At 55.4% G+C, this 18570-nt stretch overlaps 1 protein-coding gene across 1 annotated transcript; it reads left to right on the top strand.

Annotated features, from left to right (window-relative positions):
- Positions 1-4574: 4574 nt before the first annotated feature.
- On the top strand, positions 4575-18569 carry SLC25A1 (solute carrier family 25 member 1). The gene is made up of 9 exons (XM_054288750.1): positions 4575-4668; positions 14504-14611; positions 14736-14835; positions 15061-15199; positions 15675-15759; positions 15919-16023; positions 16408-16523; positions 16827-16900; positions 16997-18569. The coding sequence occupies exons 1-9, from the start codon at positions 4575-4577 to the stop codon at positions 17109-17111; spliced, it is 936 nt and encodes a 311-aa protein (XP_054144725.1). The 3' UTR covers positions 17112-18569.
- Position 18570: the final 1 nt, after the last annotated feature.

Genomic DNA, 18570 nt, shown 5'->3' with positions numbered 1-18570 from the left:
TGTGCAAATAATAGACATGCTACAGTAAAGACAGTAGTAACGGTAGGGTCAAAAACCTAATTCTGATTTAACAGGCTTTTAGCAGCTGCAGTGCTGAGAGCTGGCACTTCCAGCACAACATGGATCCTTAATTGGGCTGTGGGAAACAAGGAACAGCCTTTTTTTTTTTTTCTCCTAGCAAATCCAGCAGCAGTTACTCAAAAGCCCAAGAAATTTCCTTGATTTATTGCACTCTAAAACTGAAAAACAAACCTTAGATGCCTACTTAAATGAGTGTGAGTAACTTTAGTACTTTGGCAAAGCTGACTGTCAACTGCTTGTAATTAATGCTTATGCTTGGATGTGTGATACCCTAATTGGCAGGCTACGACTTGGCCTCTGAGAAATTCTTAGTGTGACTAAATCAGCATGACAGTTTTTCAGTCAGCTGGAAAAAAATGAGGTGAGAACTCTTGCAAATCTTGGTATAGGTAGCACTGTATGTACCAGGTTCTCATAAAGCAGTTTATCAAGTGTATGCATTACCTTATGACAGTGTTATTTCTCATCTGTAAAGCTTCTTGCAGTCTTTCTGGGTCCCTTCTGTTGTGCTGTAAATAGTTTGGTTTTGCACTTGGTTCCAAGCTGACTGTATTTCCTTTTTTGCTTTGCAGAGTACCCCAAGACTGCTTCAATCTCGTTTGTTTCCAGATAAGGACATAAGGCTGGAAAATGCTTGACGACACCAAAGTGCTTTGTGACACTGGTGTGTAATTAGGCTGGGGTTTGCCAACTGAATGAGCCTTGCTATAGCAACCTGCAGGTGCACCAGTCCACTTTAATGGATCTGGAGCCATTATTGTGCACCTTCAGCAGGTGTCCAGCCTCCAGAGAGTTTGTCACTAGTCTAGCTTTTGTCACTAGTCTAGCTTTCTCCTTTTTCAATATTGTGCATTTTCTGTGGGCACCTTTCCAAAGGTACTGACAGATCCTGACTCATGTTTTACTAATACAACACTGCAAAATTCTTAGCATAGATGTGTGTTTCAGTCTGGAGCCTTTGCAATCTTTCAAAAAGGCAACAACATCCATCTGTTTTCTTCCAAGCTAATATAAAGTTGACAGCTTTTAAGCTTAAGATGAATTTGAAATACAGTCAGTGAAGTCCTGTCTTCTGTGTGTCAGAATTTAAAAGTCCTGAGTCAGGTTCTGAGCTTATTCAGTTATGCATTTCCTGTGTGGTTCAATGACTCATGATTTTTTTTTGTCTGTTGTTTTTAATCAAGATTGTAAAATTTGTTTGCCTAAAAATCTCCATTTCTCCTTTCCCCCCAGTGGTTATGAAAGGAAGGAATTACAAAGTCTTCTGGTATGTTGTTTTCCACAGCACTAAGTTCTCCAGTATTATGCAGAGCACAAATTCCCCAAGCAGTGGTTATCGAGATGGGGAGCTAGGAGTGAGTTTGGGTGGGAAACTAATAAATCTTTGAATTGCTCTCCTTTTGTAATGTACTTTTTTTTCTCCACTTAGGGGGTGGGGAAACAGCCTCATGAACTGCTAATACAGTTTGTCAACTGGAGTTGCTTTGTTGAGTTATACATCCTGCTGTGAGGGATTCACACCATGGCAGGGTAGCAGGATGATAATCGGTACATGCTGTACATGGGCTTACTCCCTTCTGAGCTGAGTCAGACCCACGCAGATGTGAACATAACAAGGACTTCTGTGGTGCTTATGAGAGGCTCAGTCCTGGTAATCTCAGTGAACAATCTTGTGTAGCAACAGGAGCTCTTTCTGCATGTGTGCTCTGCTCAAGTGGGGATCGTGTTCGTTGTTTGGAATAGCATCATCTTGCTTATAATCACAGCAGCTCCTGCAGCACACACTTCAAAGCTGGGGAAATGTTGACTCAAATCTGCAGTATTTTCATTTCTTGAAGCCAGTTATATGCAGGATCTGTTTTGCATAAAGGAATTGCTTTGTCTCGATAGGGAATCTGAGAGAAAATGAGTCTTCTTATTTTATCATAAGACTGCAAGTGATGGGGATTAATAATGCACAGAAAGGTTTGTAGTAGTTGATGAGTTGTATCAATTGTGATAATACATCTTTTAATTCAATGAAATGTAGAGGTTCTTTGATCCCAGGATATATAATAGGAAGTTATGTGCCCCATACTGACCACTCATGGTCTCTGAAACCATGGTGTGCTGTCTAGTGCCAATCAAATAAAAGTAATAATAATAATTGTAGGGAGGGGCAAGGGAGGAATAATTGTCAACATGTAAGCTTGTGCTTCTGAGGATCCAGAAAACTCTGTCTGCAATTGCTGTTTGTGTTTGAAAAAATAAACTGTGAAAGTTGCTTTCATTTTCAGTAGCTCTTTTAAATTCTGATTATTAGGGCTTGGCGAGGTGCCATGAGGCACACAAGCTGCAGCAGCACCTGACTAAGTATTTCACAAGTCTTTGTATGCCAGCAGAAACAAGCACCAGCCACCAGCAGGGGAAATGAGTTCAGATTGTCAGAGGGTTGTTTCCATGAAAATTCCTGAAGCAAGAGCAGTAACATGGTGGGTTTGATGTTGCTCTTCTATGCTTTGACCATGCATTTCTTTGGAGATGCTCTTGACTATGTGAGCCTGGTTAAGTATTTACTTTCACACAACTAATGGGATTTAAAACATCCTCTTGCATCCCCTGGTATTTCAGGGATTGTTTATCTTGTTTCACTGTTTCTCCTTCAGGCTTTCTGCTGACAAGTGGTGTTAGCAGCTTCTTGGAGGTCAGGTCCTTGCAAGAGATGGCTTGCAATCTGCATGTGATTAAATATGAATAATCCTTTCCCTGTTCAGCAAGGTAAGCACTGCTGAGAATCCCATTGAGTCTGATGTGAATTAAGCATGTGGTGTGGTATTTTCTCACACAGGATGAGGTTGTGCACTGGCCTTGGTGATTGGGGAATCTGTAAGAGCCAGTGTTTGTTGTGAAGGTAATCATGGCCTCACACCACGGGGCGTACGTGTCTGCAGGCAGATGTGAAAGCCATGATGATTTGATGGAAAGGTATGAGGAGTTGCAGAGGTTAATCAGAAATCCAAATGCATTTGTTTGTGTGCTGTGTTTGAAAGAATTTATCTTATCTTTACCATTCTAATAATGCTAATCTGAACATGAGTAGCTGCTCTGCAGTTGTGACCAGACTATGACTGTTCCTTCTCTTCATATGGTAATTCCTCCCCATACTTTACTGCCCTGTGTTAAAGGAGGGGGGGCCTTAGACTTGGCATGAGACCACTCTATGCCTATTTTAACTCTGTTGTGAAACCACATACAGTTCTGATCTCACCTGGGGGTGAGTTTTGCAATGCAAGTATGTTTGCTTTTAACCCTGGCAGAATAAAGATGCTTCAGTTTCCCAAAGGCTTCTTCTGCCAGCAGTTCAGCCATGAAGCCAGGGCTGTGTAGCTGCAGAGTGAGCCTTGGGATTGGGCTGGCAGCTGCCAGATTGCTGAGTCCCGTTGAGCAAAAACCATGTCACAAAGCACACAGAGAGAAGTCTGGACAGGAGCACGTTTTATGCATAGCTGGAGGTGACTTCTTGCACAAAATGTTCGCTCTTTTGAGTAATGTGGCTGCACCAGGTGTAAGGGAGAGCACAGCTCTGGAGTACAGCTCCAGTGTTCCCTGCTTTCTGCAAAATTCTGGATGGAAATGAAAACAGTATTGGTTTCTTTCCCTGCATCCTGTAAATACAGCTTTTGGACATAAACTAGAGCAGGGAAGTCTTCCTCTGTTCTCTAGATAAAGCAAAAAAAAATCCTAGTGAAATTTGCACAGCCCAGTCATTGAGGAGCAATAGATAATACACCCACCCCTCCCCCCAAAAAACCAACACAAACAAACAAAAACAAACCACAAAAAAAAAAAAAAAAAAAAAAAAAAAAAAAAAGCAAAAAAGCACCAACCAGCCCCGTCTAAGCCCGGAGTGTCACTGCACTCACAGCAGCCTTTTAATTTGAGAATGTTTTTGTTTCTCTTCCGCCTGCGCTGGGCGTTCACATGCGCTTCCTACCCCGGGAGTTCCTGGTCTCCTTTCCTCACTGAAACAGAAAGGATTCAAGCCAAGGGCCTGAGATGAGCAAACCCTCCCCCTTCCCTCCCTCGGACGGTCGCCACGCTGAGTATCCTCCCTGACCGAGGGCTTTGGGCTGGTTCGGAGCTAGTCCTGGCCTAGGCGTGTCCGGAGGTGCTGATGCTGCTCAGGAGCGGGGGCATTGCCCACGTCCCTGCGGCCGGGCCGGCATCTCTCCGTACGCACACGGAGGCGTTTCCCGTGGATTCCCGGGAGCTGAGCAGCCCCCATTCCCGCCGCAGCGAGGGCCGGGCGGGGTCACGCTGCCGTTCACCCGCCGCTCTGCTGTCGTTCACCCGCTGCCCCGCGCCCCGTAGAGCCGCTCCCCACGTCCCCAGGGGCCGCCCCCGCCCCGCCCCGCGAGGATGTGACGCCGCCGGGGCCGCCCCTCGCGGGCGCGGCTCTGAAATAGGGCTCGGCCGCCGCCGCCGGGCAGCCGGAGCCGCGGAGCAGCGCGGCCATGCCCGCCCCCGCCGCGCCCCGCAGCCTGGCCGCTGCCGCCGCCCCCGCCGGCAAGGCCAAGCTCACGCACCCCGGCAAGGCCATCCTGGCAGGTAAGGGGCTTCCGGGGCTCTCCTGGGGACGGGGCTCGCCCCGCCGCTGCCAGCGTGGGCATCCGGCTGGGCGGAGGCTGCCGGGCCCGCCCCGGGGCGGTGGCGCTCCCGCAGGTGCTGCTCCATCCCGGGACTGCCGCCCCTCTCCCGCTGCCTGCGGAAGGCGACCCCGCTGGACCGGGGTTTCCCTTCAGCCACAGCCGGGGAGCTCCCGCAGCTGCATCCCGAGCCTGGACGCTGGCTGCGGGCTCCTGCTGTCCGCGGAGCCTCCAGCGTCTTGCTAGGCTGTTTGTGCACCCGGTGGTCCGGCCGGGAAGCTGCTGGTGGGCTCGGACATGACGCGGGTCGAGAGGCACTCGGGGGTTCAGCAGGAGGGAGCGGAACTGATGGGAGAGGCTGGTGGCAGCAAGGGCCCCACATGCTCCCCCGAGGGTGTTGAGGGACAGGGCTGGAGCAGCAGCAGTCGTTTGTCCCTGCCCCAGCTGTGTCCCACAGGCTGCGCTGAAACAGCTCCTCTGAAGGCTGCTGGGTCCCTCCTTTGTGCCTGAGCATCAGTCTCTTGTATCAGGGCGTGTTTTCCCGTCCAGTTCTGACCACTTCCATGGGATCAGAACAGTAAGTGCGCCGAGGGCAGCAGTAACTGCAGAGTTAACGCTCTGCCTCCTGCTTGTGGCTCTTTCGAGCTCTGAGCTGAATGGAGTCCAAGACAGTCGCAGGCTTGTTAAACTCCTTTGTAGCTGTTCATTAGCTCCCTGGTTTCTCCTGCCAGTCGCAGGACAATTCCCAGAGTGGAGATTAGCGTCTTTGTTTTGAAATGAGCCATCGTAGCCTCGACATGATTGGCATGTTTAGAGCTTTTGTGTTTTCCAGCCAATTCCCCCTCCTACGATTGTGCCTTTGTTTGTCTGTCCAACTCCCTGCTCCCCTCCAAGGGCAGAGCTCCAGCCCCCGGTAGCGGCGCCGGGGAGCAGCGGGGCCGTGCCCGCACGGGGAGCGGAGCCGCGGCCGCTCCAGCTCTGCCCCCGGCCCTGCCCCCGCCCCGCCGGGCAGCCTCCCTCGCAGTCCCGGGAGAGCTGGCGGAGGTGGATGCGGCCGCTGGAGCGTGCAAAGGGTGCCGAAGCCTCCCGGTGTCACGTCTCCGGGAAGGGTCTTTGCCATCACTCGGCTACCTGGCCAAAGGGCTGGGGCACAAGGAGGAGGCAGCCTTCAACGAGAGGGTGGCTTCTCACTCAAGTGAGCCCTTCTGTGAGACCAGGCTCCTCCGGAGCTCTGTGCCCCTCTCTGCTGCCCCATCTCAAAATGGGTTGGTTTTTTTCAGACCTCTTTTTTAAGACCTCTTGACTTAAAGGTCTTTTAAATAGGATTTAATCCAATTTTAGGATTTTTTCCCCACCTTCCCAGTCTTTCCCAGGTTGCTGTCCATGTGCGATGAAAGCATCAGGTTGTCACTGCCTGGACCAATGTACCGGGATACTTTCATGGATCTTGTGTAGATCTGTAATCGGGATCATCAGCTTACCAGAATCAGTCTCCTGCGAGAGAGGTTGCAGCAGACTTGCAGAGGTAGAAGAAGGACTCTATTGAGATGCTGGTCTTCTCCTCACAGGCTGTAATCAGAGTAATTGGTTAATGGGCAGAAGTCCAGCCAAGCCTCTGTGGCATGTAATTGTATTAGAGAACCACAGAAATGGGAGAAAGCTGCTATTAACTCCCTGTGCCCTGGTCTGCTCAGCCCTCCAGCCCCTGGCTGGGGGATGCAGTGCTGTTTGTGGCTGTCTCTGCTGACTTTAAGGGGTCTGCTGATGCTCTCAGAGTTTCTCATCTGACATCTGTCTGCACAACAGGGATGTATACTCCATGTTCTGGTGAGCTGGAGGTGTTAAGATGGAACATTCCTGCTGTGCTTCATCAGCCTGTGCTGGTGGAGTTAAATAAGCCATCATCCCTCCCTGGGTGCGTATCTGCTCCCAGACCCTGTGGGTAATTGGGAACCTCTGCCAGAGAGGCACAGCTCCCTTGGCTGCCCAGACCTCAACAGGCTGGGGCTGGCTCTTTTCTGAAGAGATGCAAGTAAAGCTCTGTCTGCCAAGAGCTCTTCTCCTTCAATTGTCGCAACAGACAAAACGCAAGGTTAAAAATTAATTTGCTAATGGGCCCTCCTTTGTCCAAGCAGCTGTTGTGTGCCAAGGCAGCCCTTCACCTTGCAGTGACAGTGCTGCTGGTGCTGCTGTGGCCACGTGTGGCCTGAGCACATGAAGGCAGCTCGGGCTCTTCTGCTGGATAACAACCTGTTAGCAGGTGGGCCAGGAGCCCAGCTCTGTCTCTGGCCTCCCACAGCCAGCCTTCCTGTTTTGTGCTGTGATTTCCAAACAGCCCACCAGACTCCTGTCCCTCCCACCAGCATCCTGAAGGGCTGGGTGCTGCTGGTCTACTGTGCTCCCAGCACAGGGCCACACTGCAGTGGGGAGCTTGAAATAAAGGCAGTTAAGTGGCGAGACAGGAATGCTGGTGGCAGAGCTGGTGCTGGAGTCATCAGTCACCTCTGGGAATCCTGAGTGCTCCTTCACTGGGTTTTTGGATGCCACGTTGGCAGCTCGTTTTGGTGCTGTTGGGTCAGCTCAAGTCAGCCTGCAGTGTGGGCTATTTCCAGCCCAGCACAAATGATCTTTGCCTTGCACTCCTGCCCTCCTCTTGAGAACTTTGCTCATGGTTATTAGTGCTCATTTGATGAAAGGCTCTGCCTGCCCTCGCCAGAGTTAAGTACAGCCTTACTCTGTTTCTAGCCACCTTTGAAGCCTGGGGTCTGCTCCCTCCCACGGAGAAGCTCCCAGCTGCTCTCTGCATGGTATCTCTGCTCACCCGGGGGCTGTTGCACAGTTGCTGTTTCTACCTACACCTAATCCTGCCTGGCCAGGGAGGCAGAATGCCCGGATGTTGTCCTACGTGGTGCTGGATTTGGAAAGAGCTCACAGGGGTTGTACCTGCTGCCCTGGTGTTGAGTATCACTGGCCAATAACAGTGATGTGCACCAGGGTCCTAGGGGGGAGCATGGGCAGGGGAGGGGGGAGGGTAGGACATGAAGCAGGGTTCAGCAAGGGAGCCTAGGCTCCAGAACAAAGCAGTAATTGGAGCTTCAGTTTCCTCTTCTTTGTTAATCCTTGATATTATCTTTCTTAGGAAATGCTGTACCTGCAGAGGAGAGGAGTCAGGGACTGGGTGTGAAAGCTGAGACTTGCCTTTTGCAGAGCAGGTCTCCTTCCCCAAAAGTCCTAAGTCCATCTGGATTTCCAGGGTCATTGCTCTCAGGAGACGTTGTGGGGGAGGTTGTGCTGCTGTGAATGGCTGTGGTCCAGCACACTCCCTGGTTTTGAGATAGATTCCTGGTGCTCACAGCAGAGCAGGGGATCTTTCTCCCTTCATGCTGAGCTGGGTGGAGGCCAAGCTCAGCCAGGGGGAAAGATTGGAGAGCGTGGAGGGAGCCAGTCCTGCCTGCTGGCCCTCAGTGCATCACTCCTGGCTGTGGCTTCTTCCTGCACTTGCCTCCTGTGGCTATCATCTGTTTGGGGAGTGGGGCACAAGGACCATGCTAGCCTTGAGTGAGTCCCTGCCTTCCTGGGAGCCCTCATGGGCTGCAGTGGAAACCTGTAAGAGCCCCAAGGCTCCTGGTGGGAGGAGGATGTAAGCCCCAGGGCCAGGAAACCATCTTGGGGTGTGCCTTCAGTCTGAATAGATTCTGTTTGAGCTGGAGTTAACCCTGGGCTGTGAAATGTGAGTTTCTGAGATTTTCACATGCCTGATGTTCTGCTTGACATTCTGCAGGCAACCATTTTCTCTGGGTTGATGTAAATGATTGGAAGGAGTCGTCCGTCTTCCTGAGACAATGAGCACCATGAGCTGACAGCTTGGGGATGTTGCAGCATCTCTCAGCTCTCATGGTGCTGTGTGGTGCATGCCAATGCAGCCTCCCTGCTCCTGCTTGTGCCCTGAGGTCTCAGGTCATCTCTTGACAGCAGGAATTGTTTTTTTTGGCCATCTCTTCTCCCTCTGTGCTCCAGTGCTTGGTACAGCGGTCACTCCCCCGTGCTGGGGGCTGGGAGATCAAAGCCTGTCCCCAGGGAAGTCTCAGTCCTGGCAGTGGCTTCTTTGTCCAGCTATGGGGCTGTACTGGGGGAGTCATCCAACAGCCCTGGGCTCTGACATCGGCTCCCTGTTACATGTCTTAAGAGAGTTTTTGACACTTGAAGAGTTGGTATCTGAAGTGGTGGGATGGCCAGGAGGCAGCTCATGGTGACAAACCTGGGGCCTTGAGGTGTGCAGGGCAATGGGGAGAAGGTGACTTAAGCAGGACGAAGAACCTGACAGTCCCCAAAGGTGGAATCAGCACCAAAAGCAGAGAATGCTTTAACTGTGAGCATGGGGAAATGGCTTCTGCCATTATACTCACAGCTGAGAAGTTTAAATTGCAATAATGATTAATTGTCATATTGAGAAGTAAATGCAAAGCGTGATGAATGAGTGAGTTGTGAAAGGACAGCCTGTTCAAACAGGACAGTTCCAGTAAGATTCAGGACAAATGGTTTCATCCCATCTGTAGCATTATCTGCAGCACTGTTTGCACGGGGCTGTTTACCCTCAGTGGCACAGGGTACAGAGGGGCACCTCTCATGTTTGCCATTTTGTTTCACTGGGGGTTCAGACTGTCACCAGCCTGTCTGTAGCATGCTCCCATGACCGAACCAGCTGTGAATGTCTGCTTACTGCTGGGCATGCTGAACCCCTGTGCTCCCCACTGGCCTTGCCCCTGTCAGATGGGAGGGAGACCTGCCTAACCCAGCATGGGGACAGTCACCCTGTGAGCCTGCTGACCTGTTGCATGCAGGACATGTTTTTTCCCTTCTAACCAAAACACAGTTAAACTTCTGGCAGTCTGGTTTGGGGAGGCAGCCTTCCCCATCTCAGCACTGAGTCAGACTTTTGGTGGCAGAGCTGCCCCCGTGGTGGTTTTCCTCAAGGATGTGGCTGTGGATGGGTGGTGAAGGGCTATCCGTGGCCAGAGGAGGTGCCTGGGTGAGGACAGCAGTGCTGGAGCTCTGCTGAGAGCCAGCTGTCCTGGAGAGCTGCAGCCCCAGCGAGGCTCCTGCCTGCTCCTGAGCCCCCAGTTTCACAAGATGGCCCGTGGTGGGAAGTGCTGGGAGGGTGGAGCTGTCGAACCCGTTTCACCGCTGCAGGCAGGCAGGGCAGGATTGCTCCACGGCAATGGATGGGTGAAGAGCAGCCTGGATGGCTGCCAGGGGGGGTTGGTCCCTCAGTGAGGGGAGCAGGCAGCAGTCTGGGCTGCAGAGACCTGTCACAAGCTGCTGGTGGGTATTTCTGCCTTCCTGGTTCATAGCAGCCTGATGGTCTTTGGTTTTTGGGGTTTTCTTCCTTATTTCCCCAGATCCAAAAGCTATATTAGCTAATTAAAAGGGCACCAAGTCCCCTTGTGAGAGTGCTGAAACTGTCAGCACTGCATCCAGGAGTTGGGCAGGATTGCACCCTGTGCCTGTAGTGGTCTGTGTCACCTGTGTCAGCTGCTCAGCTCACCCCATCCAGCTGCACCTGCTGCACGTGGGCTGGGAGCCCCCAAAATGGGGAACTCAGGGCTCAGCCTGCACTGGGAGCCTGTTTGTGCCTTCCCACCATCCTCAGACACCCAGCTGACAGAATGGAGAAGCTCCAGGCATGGGCCCTGGGAGAGCTCTGCTGCTTTGCTTCCAGACCCTTAGGAATAATTTCCTCTGGCCTGAAAGGATCCTAACGAATCTGAAGTTAAAAGGTGCTTTTAATATGGAAGTCAGGTGCTGGTATGTCAGCATGTGAAATTACTCTTAGAATGGAGAGACTGAAATTGCTCCCCAGGTGCTCACTTCTCATCAGAGCTGCACAGAGACCTGCTGCTCCATCACTCTGCAGGAGCAGGATGCTTTTGCAGGCACAGCCACTTGCAGGAGTGGCAGAGAGGGCAGTGCCACCCCCTCTCTGCCTCTTAAGTGGTTCCCAGACAGGGCAGTGGATGTTCATTGGGGCACTTGCCTCTGGGTAGGAGTTTGCAGAGGGTGACAGTGCCAGTCCTGGCTGTGCAGCCTTGGTTTGTGTCAGTCCTAGGGCTCTTCTTGTCTTCCCCATCACAGCTGCATCCTCCTGCCTTCAACACTGCTCTGGGCTGGAGCTGGGTCCCTGGGTCGGGGTGGCCAGAAGCTGCTCATGGACAGTGTGTGGAGCTGAACCTGTGTGTGCTGATGCCATCACGTGTCGTGTGAGCATTGCAGGGGCAGCACCCTCCCACTGTCCCCAAAAAACCCTCTTTTCCCTCCTGCCAGCTCTCCCCAGCCGTGCCCAAGGCTGCAGGCGTGTCCTTAAAGCACGGCCTCCCCGGGCCTCTCTGCCGGGGAAAGCTAAACTTTTTCTAGGAAAACTCTGCCAGGGTATTTTTCCCTTCTCTCCCTCTCTGCTGAGCCTGCAATGTCAGGATAGCTGGCAGCTGGAGCCCTTGCAGGCTTGCTGCAGGCAGGGAGCCATTCCTGGTGCAGGGAGACGGATCCCCCCTCTGGGGGCACCTTCCCTGGGGCCGGGCAGAGCGACCTTCCCTGAAGGACATTCCCTGTGCTCTGGCTCCTGCATCCAGCCAGCAGCCAGAGCCTTGGCCCGGCATCTCAGCTGCCCCGAGTGCTCTTTCACCTCCTGAGTGCTGCTGTTCCTGCTGACTCCGTGGTGTTGCAAGAGCTGGAGCTGCTGTGTAAAGTCCGGGTAAACAGGTTGCAAAGTCCCTGCAGCTCTGGAGAGGAAGGGCATTGGACAAAGCTGCTGCTCGTGGGCAGTGGGGTGATTTATTTGCATAGAATGAGGTGTCTGCTGGGGTAAAACTGTGTGGAGAGAGGAGATGACAGCAGAGCAGGACCTCTGATGGGTCTTGCCTGTGCCACCCTGTCTCTCTGTGGGCAAAAGAAAATGGATTAAAATTGCCACAAGTCATGGAGTGTGTCCAGAGTCCCTGCTCTCTTGTGCACCTTCCCATGGTGCATGGATTTTAGGCCAGAACAACACTGGGGAACAGGGAGGGGACCTGGCAGCTCGAGTGCCCTGTTCCTTCATCCTTGGCTAGGGCAGCCTCATTGCCCCAGAGGCTGCCAGTTCCCAGGAACAATGTGCTGTTCCTTTGCTGGGCTCCTGGGAATGTCTTTGCCTGTGGGATGCTGAGCAGAGCCTCTGCCTCCCCTGCATACAAGTGTGACTACTGAGGCTGTAGCAGGCTGCAGGAGGTGCAGCATCTCTCCCTGTAGCATTTGGTGTGGCTGCCATGAGCTGAGGTTCTGGTTGTCCCTGGATTGCTGCTTGTCCTGGGTGCTTCCCTGCTCTCTGGCTTCTGGGTGTGCTGGGCGAGGAGCTGGTGCTGGGGGACCGAGAGAGAACAAATATTTATGGTGCTTTAAACATCCAGCACTTCAATTCTGCAGTGTGGAAGGTTGGGAAGTGGCCTTGGCAGCACTCGGGGTGTTCGTGTGGCTGTGGTGGCGCAAGGCTGGTGGCACCGTGGTGTGTGAAGGAGTGGAGAGGGGCCAGCTGGTGCTCAGCCTTTTGGGGACTGGACCCAGCTGGAGCACATTGCTCCTCATTGAGCTGCTCTCTGGGGCCTGCCAGCTGCTCCTGCAGGAGCTGTTTGTCTTTGCAGGAGAAATGAGTGTTCAGCCAGCCCCCTGCCATGGGACCAGCAGTGTCTGCCTCTCTGACGGACACGCCAAGGGCAGGAGAGGGTTGAGGGGGCAGCAGGGGTGTGCTGGGGACCCTGGGGCTGGTGGCTGTCCTCCTGTGATGCCCCAGGGGAGCTGCTGGCTGGCTGCAGTGCTGTGGGCTGGCTCTGTGTTTCCTGCCATGCCCCAGAGCAGCGGATGCATGGAGGCGTCAGGGCTGGCAGTGGTCACCCAGCACCGCCTCCTGAGGGGAGCCTGCCTGGGCTGGGCTGGGCTGGGCAGCTCCAGCCCCCTGAGAACACAGTGGGAAAGAAACAAGGAGCCTTTGTTTGCTGTGGCAGAGCTGGGCTGGCCTCACGCCCCGTCCCCAGGGGCCGGGATGCGGCCCAGCTGGGCTGGCGTGTCCTTCCTCGGGCACTCAGTGCCACGGTGTCCCCATCCCTGCCTGCCGTGCCTGTGGGAGGAGTGGGATGCTCTGTGAGCAGAGCTGAGCTTTGCCTTGCCCCAGCTTTGTTGAGGCTGGCCTGGCTTCTTGGCTCCCTGGGTACGAAGCGCAGCCTGGTGCTTTTTGTGCTTGTGGGGAAAAACAGCATAAGGCTGTTTAAAGATGGGTGCTGCTCTGCTGCTGGGGACAGGGCTGAGAGGAGGCAGCAGTGCTCCTGAGGATGCCAGTTGCCAGTGGCACTGACAGAGGGGAGCTGGCAATCCCAGAGAGATCTCTTGCATGTGTGAGGACCATGCAGAAAAAATATGACTTTGTGAGAAAGTCTGCTGGTCCAAGGAGTTGGTGCTGCTTGCTGTTGTCACAGGGAGCAGCCATGGGCCGTGGTGTCCCCTATCAGCATCCCTTCATGGGGGTACTTCGGGGGGCTGCTGATAAGCAGAACTGTGCCACGTGGCACCAGCCTGTGCTTCACTGCAGAGCAGGATAACAACCACTGCACCCAGTCCCAGCCTCTCCTGCAGAGGCAGTGTGTTCCCTGCTGGGGTGTCCTCTGGGCCCTGATGGGCCCCAAGCCTGGCAGTGGGGGCACAGGCCTGCTGAGTCACACCAAGGACATGGCCAGGCTGGAGGAACCACTGGAAGCTGTATAGGAGACTGGGAGCCCCAGCTGGGAGCTGACCACACACTGTGCCCCAGCCTGTGGGCTGGAGCATGGTTCACCTTCCCTGGGCAAAGAGCAGGGAGATCCTCAGGGTGGCATTGACCCCAGTGGCAGCACCCTGTGCCCTGTCCTGGGCAGAGCAGGGTTGGCCCTGTGAGACCTGAGGGAGCTCAGCCCTGTGCTTCCTCCTGGTGCCCTGTGAGACCTGAGGGAGCTCAGGGTTGGTGCTTTGAGACCTGAGGGAGCTCAGCCCGGTGGTTCCCCCCAGTGCTGCTGGCACAAAGGGCTCCTGCTGCTCGGCGGGACCTGGCCACACTTTGATGCTCTGTGATCCATCGTGGCTGGATGGGCCGAGCCCAGCTCCCCCAGCACAGCTGGGTCCAGCTGCAATGGCTCCAGCCATGCTGAGGGGAGCCCCAGAGCTGAGAGCCAGCATCCCTTGCTGCCCAGGCCATCAGGAAAGGCTGCAGCCATTGTAATCAGTGCCCAGCAGCCACCACTGTGGGAGCCCAGGGCAGCCAGACAGGCTTGATGATAATTGTGCTTCCTGCCAGCACAGCCAGGTCTGCAGATGAGCTCCTGCTGGTGTGGGCAGTGGTGCTGTGCCTGCCTCAGCACCGCTGGGTTTGTACATCCCAGTGCTGGCAGCTCACCTGGAGGTGCGAGGCTCCAGAGAGGGAGAGGTGCCTTTGAGGGGCAGCACACCAAATAGGCAGCCATGGGTGTGGTGTTTTGCCCTGCTTTCCCACCCCTTTGCCCGGTGTCCTTGAGAGCTCTTGCCATGGCAGGGCAATGATGCCCATTCAAGGCACCAGGCTGGCACAGGGCCCTGCTGCTGCGTGCAGTCCTCAGGGTTTTGGTGAGGACAGGGATATCATGTCCCAGCCCACACCAGGCTGCCAGAGGTGCCAGGCTCAGCCGTCATGGAGCTGGGAGCAGCCATGTGGCCGTGAATGGGCACAATGCTGCTCTTGCCTCAGTGTCCCTTTCTCTCCCATGCAGGTGGCCTGGCTGGAGGGATCGAGATCTGCATCACATTCCCCACCGAGTATGTGAAGACGCAGCTGCAGCTGGACGAGAAGGCAAACCCTCCCCGCTACAAGGGCATTGGTGAGCAGCCCCTCTCTGGGTTTGGGGCTCCTGGGGAGCCTGGCTGGTGCTGGGGGTGTGACAGGGTGGTGCTGGGTTGTCCTCGGCGTGGTGGTGACAGCGCCGCCGCTGTGCTCTGCCGCAGGGGACTGTGTGAAGCAGACTGTCCGTGACCATGGCGTCCGGGGGCTGTACCGGGGGCTCAGCTCGCTGTTGTACGGCTCCATCCCCAAGGCTGCTGTCAGGTATGTGCCCCCATGGCAAGGGGTGAGTGGGGGGGGACGCCCGACAGCAGCAAACAAGGGGGTGGCTTTGCCCTTGGTGTCTCTGTTGGTGTTATACCAAAGCCATGTGGTCTCCCAGGCAGGGGGGGTCCTCTCAGAGGGTGTGCAGCTGCTCCTGGACCCAGAGCAGGGGGGTGCAGACCCCTGTCTGGGTGCCCAGGGGTTGGCACAGTGGCTTCTTTGCAGGTTTGGGACATTCGAGTTCCTCAGCAACCGGATGAGAGACGAGCAGGGGCGGCTGGACAGCACACGGGGCTTCATCTGTGGGCTGGGGGCTGGCATGGCTGAGGCTGTGGCCGTGGTCTGCCCCATGGAGACTGTGAAGGTGGGTGGCTGTGCCTGCCACTGTCCCCTGCCTTGGCACCCCTCGCTGGGCTGGGCTGGGAGGGGACAAAACCCAGGGATGCCCTACTTTTGGGGACCTGAGGGCTGTGTGCGTTTGCCCAAGACAGTTTTATAGGGGCGGATCTGATGCTGGAAAGCTCTGTGGAGATCAAGTCAGGTGGCCCTGGCCCCTTCTCCGCTCCAGGGAGGAGCCCCCCACCCAGGAGCCATCTTGTCACCCATTTTATGAGTGTAAGGCCCACATGGCTGCTTGCAGGAGCATTTTCCCATGTTTTCCTCTGCAAAATGCACTGATGGCCACGGGCACAGCCTTCCCCTGTGATCTCTCCCAGAGCTGCATGGGTTGGCTCTGGTCTTGGGACTGTCCCTGGAACAAGGCAGGAGGTGGCTGCCAGCCCTTGGGGCCATCACATCTGCATTACCTCAGCCAGGACAAGCACATCATCTCCTTGTAGGTGAAGTTTATCCATGACCAGAGCTCTCCCAACCCCAAATACCGTGGTTTCTTCCATGGCGTCCGGGAGATCGTTCGGGAACAGGGTGAGTCCCAGGAAAGTGGCACCCTGACTCCCTGAGTACTGCCATGCTGTGGGGACAGGGTGGGAGGTGGTGGATGGGCACAGGCTGGGACAGGTGGCTTGGGGAGAATTTTCTCTGCCACTTGAGGCTGGTCTCCCCTCCAACACCCTCTCCTTGCAGGACTGAAGGGGACCTACCAGGGCTTAACTGCAACTGTCCTCAAGCAAGGATCAAACCAGGCCATCCGCTTCTTTGTCATGACCTCCCTCAGGAACTGGTACAAAGGTATGGTGCCCTTGGCCCCCCAGGCCACCCTGGCTGTGCCTCTAGCTCCCCAGCCAGCCTTGGGAGCTGGGATGGTTTTACCTTCCACACCCCCCCTGTTTCTCATGGCTCAGTCACCTGGAATGGAGGAAAATGAATACTGGGGTGGGGTGGCACCAGCTTGTGGGGCTGATGGGTCCTAGTGCTGGAGCATCACTTTCACACCCACCCTGAGCCCCACAGTGTGGTTTGGGCTCTGTGGGGCAGGTGCTGCTGGACAGTCCCCAGCTCAGCACTGCCTCCTGAGCACAAGCAGCCAGACCTGGGACCTTCCTTCCAGGCTCCCTCGGGAATGTACGTGGGAATCCCACCACCACTTTGCCCTGACCCTCTCTTCCTTCCTAGGGGACAATCCCAACAAGGCCATTAACCCCTTCATAACAGGGGTGTTTGGAGCCATTGCTGGAGCTGCCAGTGTCTTTGGCAACACTCCCTTGGATGTGGTGAAGACCAGGATGCAGGTACAGTGCCAGGGCCTGGTGTGGGACTGCTCTGCCTGCAGCAGGCTAGGGGCACCCCCTGCCTGGGAGCTGTTTGCTGCAGTCCCTGGGACAGGCACAGAGTGCCGTGAGGTTTGGTTTGGGAGATGTCTGGGATTGCTCCTGAGCCATGGGGAGAGTTTGCACCGAGGTGAGGACATCCCTGTGGGGACTGATGTCCTGCAGCAGTGGAGAGATGAATTCCTCATGGCACACCTCTGCCTCTCCCCAGAAATCCCGTAGAGGCATCCCTGGCTCTGGGCTCTGATCCTGCTTTTCCCACAGGGGCTGGAAGCGCACAAGTACAAGAACACCTGGGACTGCGCCTACCAGATCATGAAACACGAAGGGCCCCTGGCGTAAGCTCTGCACGGGGGGTGGCTGGTGGGGAGGATGGGCAGGGAAGGGGCTGTGAGGGGACCCAGCCCCACGGCCCCCCTCTCTATTCCTGGCAGGTTTTACAAGGGTACAGTGCCTCGCTTGGGCCGTGTGTGTCTTGACGTGGCCATCGTCTTCATCATCTACGATGAGGTGGTCAAACTCCTCGACAAGGTGTGGAAAACGGACTGAGGGGCCGGGCCAGGCAGCCCCCACCTCCTGTGCCCCACAGGGCTTCAGCTGGAGAGCAGAGACCAAACCCACATCCACCTGAGGCACTGCTGGGGCCAGGTCTGCCCTGCACACCCCAAACCTGGCCACCTTTATCTTTAGGAACAGGCTCTGGAGCAGGTTACATTACTAGTTGTGTGCTGAAAGGAGCAGGGGGGGAGCTGCATCCCACCATCCCAACCCCCAGCATCCCTGTCATGCCCACCCCAATCTCCTGGTGACACTTTCCCCCAGCCCCACATGAGCTATGTGTACTGGTTGACCAGACTGAGATGTCCCCTTAACAGTGGCCTTGGGGCTCCCAGCAGCCACGAACTCCTGACTGCCTCAGGAGCAGCTCTTTTGGGGGTGCTGAGAGCTCCCTCAAGCCATGTGGGTGCAATGCCAAGCTGTACATCACAAGCTGACAACGGGGCTGCTATCATGGCAGGGTCACAGCTGCTCTTGGAGGGGGCCCAGCAGCCCTGCACCCCCTGGGATGGGAGAGCAGTGACCCCAAGCTCCCTCCCTCCCTTCCAGCACCAAGACCACTGGTGTGCAACATCCCATCCCATCCCATCCCAGGGATCCTGCTCAGCCCCGGGCTGCTGAGCAGCAGTTGCCCAAAATTGCACATACACCAGGCCTTTAGTTCTGCTCACTGTGGGCTGGGCTTGGGGTGAGCCGGGTGCCCCCTCAGCTGCCGTTTACAGCCGAGCCGTGCGTGCGAGCCGGGGCAGGAGGTGCAGTCCCAGCCGCAGCCTTGGCCCCTCGGCCAGGGGTGCAAACCCCTTTCTTCTGCCACATTCCCCGCATCCACCCTCCCGCCGCGTTTCTGTGGTGCCGTAGGTGATCCCGTAGCTTTTGGAGCTTTAGAGCTTCACGCTGACTCACTAACACCCATGGCCGTGGGGCTGGAGCCCTGCCCTGCCCTGCCCGTGCCAGGCTGGCCCCACTGGATTTGTGCCAAATTTCTCCCTGAGGGAGCTGGGGGTGCAAGAGCCAGGGCTCAACCCATCCCTCCTCCCCTTGTAGCCAGCGATGAGCTCAGCCTTAACACTGGAGAGTGAAGGAGGAAAGCCTGGGCACGGTTTACCTGCGGCTTTTGGCTCTGAAGCCAGTGAGGGTTGCATTAGTTTTTTTTTTTTTTTATTGTTATTCTGTTTTACATTCGCAATTTGAATAAAATCAGTCTGGCTTTAGCGGCTGCGTTGGCGTCCGGGCTGTGCTGAATGGGCAGTGAGTGGGGGACGGGGCTCTCCTTCATGCCAAGATGGTGCTCCTGGGGGAGCATCAGCTCCAGCCCAGCGGTGCCCAGTCACAGATGCTCCCAGGCAGGGTTGTGTTGTCCCGTTCACGGTGCTTTATTAATAATCCTGGTTAATTGTATGAAGTGCCCTGCCATGGAGCCGAGGGGCGGTGGAGCAGAAGGGAACGGGCT

This window comes from Melozone crissalis, unplaced genomic scaffold (genome assembly GCF_028551555.1).
Source record: "Melozone crissalis strain CALT ecotype California unplaced genomic scaffold, PUWL_Pcris_2 ptg000063l_1, whole genome shotgun sequence".
NCBI classification, from domain to species: domain Eukaryota; kingdom Metazoa; phylum Chordata; class Aves; order Passeriformes; family Passerellidae; genus Melozone; species Melozone crissalis.
This window is presented reverse-complemented; position numbering and strand designations above follow the sequence as displayed.